Source organism: Haliaeetus leucocephalus, unplaced genomic scaffold (assembly GCF_000737465.1).
Source record: "Haliaeetus leucocephalus isolate CR32 unplaced genomic scaffold, Haliaeetus_leucocephalus-4.0 Scaffold184, whole genome shotgun sequence".
NCBI lineage: Eukaryota > Metazoa > Chordata > Aves > Accipitriformes > Accipitridae > Haliaeetus > Haliaeetus leucocephalus.
In genome coordinates, this window is record NW_010972620.1 from 11,023,324 (window position 1) to 11,028,812 (window position 5,489).

Here is a 5,489-nt window from a genome sequence, read left to right on the forward strand (position 1 = left end):
CGGCGGGGACGCGACCGGTACCGGCGCGGTGAGGCTGCCGCCCTTGGCCCCTCACCGGTTGCGTAAGGCCCAGCACTCACTTCCCCGGTGTCCTGTCCCCTGCCCCCACCCTTTCCCCGGTCTTTTCCAGATGCTGGCTACGAGTTCGACATCTGCTTCACCTCGGTACAGAAACGGGCCATCCGTACCCTCTGGACCGTCCTGGATGCCATCGATCAGATGTGGTTACCCGTTATCCGAACCTGGCGCCTGAACGAGAGGCACTATGGGGCTCTCACTGGTTTGAACAAGGCTGAGACGGCGGCGAAGCACGGCGAGGCGCAGGTGAAGATCTGGAGGCGCTCATACGACATCCCTCCACCTCCCATGCAGTCCGATCACCCCTTCTACAGCACCATCAGCAAGGTAAGACCCGTTGCTCTTCGTCCCCCTTGCTGGGAGGCTCCTAAAAGCCACCTTAGGTCGCTGCAGTGTGGTCTGGCTCCCTTCGCAAGGTCTTCTCTGTCTGTTGCAGCAGCCAGGACTGTTGTGCGTGGTGCTGGTCGGTGTTGGGCTGAGTTTGTCCCACTCCTTCCCTGGGGAGTTGAACCCCTGTGCATTGAGCAGACAGATTCAAAGCAGAGGGGATGATACCTCTGTTAATCATTAGTCCCATGACCCGTGCGTGGATGTTTGCTCTGGTCTCTTCACCCAGAGCAAGCGATGTGCGGCTTTCCCTAGGAGGGGTTCAGAGCCCCAGCTGTAGTTGAGCACAGGCTCAGACCTCAAAGGCACTTTTTTGCTTCCAAGCCCAGCTTTGCCTACATGTAGCAGGTTCTCGGGCAGAGAATTTGGGGTGGGGGGAATGAAAGCCCTGCCACTGCCTTCCCACACTGCAATGGGCTGCTGTGTGAGCATGGCCATTCCCCCAGGACCGTCGCTACGCTGACCTGACAGAGGACCAGCTGCCGACGTGTGAGAGCCTGAAAGACACCATTGCTCGGGCTTTGCCATTCTGGAATGAGGAAATCGTCCCACAGATCAAAGAGGGCAAGCGAGTCCTTATTGCTGCCCACGGCAATAGCCTGCGTGGGATTGTCAAGCACCTGGAAGGTACGTCAGCCCTCTAGGGTTCTCCCCACTGCCCCAGCTGGCACGGCGTGAGCGGGGCCACAAGTGACGGCACCTCTGTGTTTGCAGGCATGTCGGAAGAGGCCATCATGGAGCTGAACCTGCCTACTGGCATCCCTATTGTCTACGAGCTGGACAAGAACCTGAAACCCATCAAGCCCATGCAGTTCCTGGGGGATGAGGAGACGGTGCGCAAGGCCATGGAGGCCGTTGCTGCTCAGGGCAAGGTCAAGAAGTGAGGGCGGGCAGCAGGCTAGCACGTAGTAAAGCCCCCCACCATTCCCTACCCCTCTGTGCACACCCCCCACAGCCGTAGGAACTTGGAGCTGCAGAGCTGGTGCAGCTCCCCAGGATTAGGCCCGTTCCCTCAGGACCAGGCTCCCCTCTGCAGACAGCCTGGGGGCCCGGGGGCAAGGGGCTGCGCATGCAGAGATCTGGTGTGAAAGGGAGCTCTGGCTCTGCCAGGCAGCAACCGCACACCTCTCCATGCTGAGATCCCAGCCCTCAGGCCCCGTCTGCAGGGGGATGAGCCGAGCGATCCCTCGCAGTGCCAGGCTCCTCCTCTGCTTTGCTTCCCCAACAGCTCTCGTCATCCGGTTACTGTAGTTTTGTTGCTTGATTTAGTCATCCCGGGAGCAGTGGGGCGAGCGCAGCGCAGGCAGTGACCAAGGTGGGTACCCCATCCCCTCGTGGGTGTGTGGCACAAGGAGCGGGATGTGTAAACACTGAAAGAGTTGTATTTTGGTGCATGTGGTACAGCACTCAAGGGTGGTACTCACGACTCTGGACCTAGCTCTGCCAGCCCCTGCTTTAAATTATTGCCTTTGGACAAGGGCGAGGGAGGGAGCGGGGTGCTTAGAGGTTTGTGTCTGCCACACACTTCCCCCAGCCAAAGCCCATCCTAGTCCTGCTGGTGAAGCAGGTGCCGTTGTGCCCCATCCTGTGTGTGTGTATGTGGCCCTGTCGCTGTGGCCTCCCCCTCTGCTGGCACCACGAGCCTGGGCTTGCACGGGGTCAGTGTAACTGTCCAACCATAGCAGCTGTCTTGTTCCAGTTCAATAAAGGAGTAATGCGCAATAACGAGGTGTCTGCGCTTTCCTGGGCCATGTGCTCCTGGGCGTGTGGCTCCCTCCCTCACCCGGCACCTCCCTCGGGGTCCCGTCATCACATGTGTGCAAGGCAGCTTTTGCTGCTGGGTGCAGACGTGAGGTTACGGTAGGCCCGATGGGCTGGGGGAAAGCAAAGCACAGCTCCGCAATCGCTGCCGGAGAGGGCCGCACCGCACTGCTCTGTGGTTTCAGGACGCTGGGTGTGGCACGCCCTTGTCCGCAAGAGGCAGGCAGGGTGTGTGTGGCTGGAGGAGATGCAGCACCCTGGGGGTTGAGCGCAGCCGCAGCCTGTACCGGTTATCAGTGCAGGGGCAGGGAGACAAGCTGTTCTCCATGCTTGACACTGATGTGGGGAAACCAACCTGGTGAGGCAAGCGCCTGGAGCCAGCACAGCCCAGCCACAAACTGGAGCTCTGTGCTGTTCGCCTCACTGCGGCAAAGCTGCTGGGTTGTGCCCCTTCCCTGTCAGTGGGCTGGGAACACGTGCTTCCTCCCAGCCACAGTGCTGGGGAAGCCAGACCAGCGTGCTGCAGGCAGCCCCGGCCAGCCCTCTGGGCTGTAACTGAGCAGAGCATGGAGCTCTCAAAAAATATTTATTATCCAGAAATAGAAAATCCATCCCGTGAGTGAGGGCCTGTCCAGCTGTTCCAGCCTCTTGCGGATGTGGAGGAGTCCGGAGCCCTGGGGCTGCTCTGGCCCCGCAGACCCCAGCCCAGCAGAGTCCCTGCAGCTCCTGGGGGGCTGCTAGGTCTGCAGGAACTGGGGCTGCACCCGGGCCACCTTGCGGAAGTCCTTGGTGTGTGTCCGTGGGCACTGCATCTCGCACCAGCTGATGGGCACCATCTGCACCCCTAGGAACACTACATGTCAGGGGTTTCCCTTCCCAAAATTGCGTTCCTCCATGTGGAAAGGGAGGAGGCCGCACCAGCTGCCCCTTGGACAGCAATGAGGCAGAACCATCCCAGCCTGGGGCCCGTGGCCCATCCCTACCTGCCTCGCTGCGTGCCACCACCACGCCCAGCTCGTTCTCCGCCGTGCTCAGCAGGTAGTTGGACTGTGCGTCCCCCAGGGAGATCTGGTCAGACAGGGATTAAGGGAAAGGCATCCCTGCGGGGACTCAGCAAACCCCACTGTCCCCCCCGCCAGCACCACAAGGGGAAAGGATACGACTTTGGCCAGGACTATGTCACCGGGGCGGAAACTCTTGTACACTTCTACCTGCACGGGAGAGAGCAGGCAAAACCACACAGCGTGACGATGTGCTCATCAGCGGCAGGACAAGTGTCCCCCACCAGCAGAAGGTGGGGGCAGCTGCGGTAGCACAGTCACTGGCAGTGCCTCACTGACCTTATCTTTCTCCGTGGCTCGAATATCTTCTCTCCTGAAAAAGGAGACAGAGGGATCTGAGTGCCAGCAAGCGAAGGCGACTCTCCAGCCTGCGGCAGGAGCTGCCCTGGCCTCCCTGGGTGCTCGCCAGGACTTGCTGGACACCTGCCCAGTGCTTGGGGCAGAGCTCCTGCCAGGGCAGCTGGCCGCGCCACCCAGAAGAGCCTTCCTCCCCCCTCGAGGATGGGGCGCTTGGGCACCCCATCTTGTGGGGAAGCTAGCCCTCTCCCTACCGTATGGTCCCCCGAAAGGTGGATTTCAGTGGCGTGGAGCCGACGTACAGGATGTGCACCTTGGCAAAGCGGGAGTTAATGCTGCAAACCTGCCCGGAGGAAACGGGGAATCAGTGCCAGCACAGGCCTGCTCTCACCCCAGTGCACCCTGCTCCAGGCAGGGAAAGGGCAGGGTGCAGGCAGGACGGGGCTGTATGCGGGGAGCTCATGTCTCACTCAGCTGCCTCCTCCTCCTCCTTGTGACCAAAGTAGTGGTGGCGGAGGTGGGACACCCGGCAGTGAGCTGAGCAAGGAATATGATACTTGTGCAACTCAAGACAGACGAATAAGGTCAAGACCAGCTGTGATCCCAGTCCCTCTCCCACCACCAGGACCGTAAGGAAACTAATCCCTGGTCTGTGCCACCTTTCTCCAAGCTGCCCCAGGCACTACCCTCCATGCACCCTGCCCCAGAAAGAGCTCTGGAAGGGACAGCAAAGACAAACCTCCCCTCTGCCCACCTGAGCCTCAGGGCTGGCGAAGTCAAGAGGCAGGCGTCCCCCACGCCAATATCTGGCTGCTTTGTAAGCGAGGGACCCAAGGGAGCCACTGGGCTCTGCTGGGAGTTGTACAGAGGGTATGAACGAGCCCCAGGGGCTCCCCATCCCACCCCAGACGCGCTCGGGAACAGAGGTCGGCTCAAGGCAGAGAGAGCAAAGGCTGAGCAGTCTGCCATTGCAGCACACTCCGGCTTCCCACCTTGCAGGTCACCACGGCCCCCACGTCAGGCAGGAGCTGGGACTCGGCGTCTCTCACCACCGACACGACGGGCAGCTGTGGGACAGCAGACGAGAGGGTTAGCTTGGGACACAGCCCATGCACAGGATCAGGCGGGACCAAGCTGACAGCAGGCACCGGCAGAGCCCCCTCGGAGCCCAATTCCCCACTCAGGAAGGGGCTGCCCGGCCTCGGCGGCCAGCTCCGGGGAAGGGCAGAGCACGGGCCGTGTCCGCACTCACCCCACTGTCCTCGCTCCTCTTTTCCAGGCAGCCAGCCAGCGAGGAGAAGATGAAGCCGTGCCGGGTGTAAGTCCCACTGCCCGCCGTGGCCTCCTCCGTGCTGCACAGCCGCTCGCCTACGGGACAGGAGCTCAGGGGACGACGCTGCCAGGGCGCCGTGCGTCCAGGTCCCGCTCCCGGGGGTCCCAGGCTCCGCACCGCCCCAGGCCTGCCCTTGCCTGCACCCCGGCCACAGTGCCCGCTCCCGGCCGATCCTGCGCGGCGGGGCAGCCCCAGCTCAGTCCTTTCCTGCGCACCCCCGGGGACGAACCCCCCCCTCCCGCAGCCCCATGCCGCCCCCTGCCATGCTCCCCCTACCCCGGGCACCCTACCGCCTCTCCCCGAGCAGCCCGGGCCTGCACTCACCGGGGACGCAGTACCGAGCGGGAGGCGCCATCTTGGTTGCAGGGAGTTCGCCCGCAGAAAGTCCTCACCCTATTGGTCTCCGGAGGCAAGGCCGGGCCGTAAGCGGTGCGGCTATTGGCTCTCCCCTGTAGGGCACGGAGCGTGGGCGCGCTGCCCGCTGGGAGTTGTAGTCCGGCGCCGGCAGAAGGCACTTCCCGGCATGCTCTGCGCGGCGGGCGCGCAGGCGCAGTGCGCGGGGCAGCGGGCGC

General features: G+C 62.5%; 2 protein-coding genes across 2 annotated transcripts in view; one reads left to right on the top strand and one right to left on the bottom strand.

The window, feature by feature from the left end:
* The window catches only part of PGAM1 (phosphoglycerate mutase 1 (brain)), a 2,807-nt gene extending 645 nt beyond the window's left edge, over window positions 1–2,162 (top strand). The window contains exons 2-4 of the mRNA XM_010565006.1: window positions 74–405; window positions 912–1,092; window positions 1,180–2,162. Of these exons, the coding sequence (XP_010563308.1) occupies window positions 74–405; window positions 912–1,092; window positions 1,180–1,349 (683 nt within the window). The 3' untranslated portion in view covers window positions 1,350–2,162. The remainder of the gene's footprint in view (window positions 1–73; window positions 406–911; window positions 1,093–1,179) is intronic.
* A 716-nt stretch (window positions 2,163–2,878) lies between these two features.
* On the bottom strand, window positions 2,879–5,299 carry EXOSC1 (exosome component 1). Its single transcript, XM_010564864.1, has 8 exons — window positions 5,242–5,299; window positions 4,837–4,952; window positions 4,577–4,651; window positions 3,839–3,927; window positions 3,567–3,600; window positions 3,387–3,437; window positions 3,210–3,294; window positions 2,879–3,070 (listed from the first exon to the last, which is right to left on the bottom strand). Exons 1-8 carry the CDS (start codon window positions 5,270–5,272, stop codon window positions 2,964–2,966), a joined length of 588 nt encoding a protein of 195 aa, XP_010563166.1. The 5' UTR covers window positions 5,273–5,299; the 3' UTR covers window positions 2,879–2,963.
* Window positions 5,300–5,489: the final 190 nt, after the last annotated feature.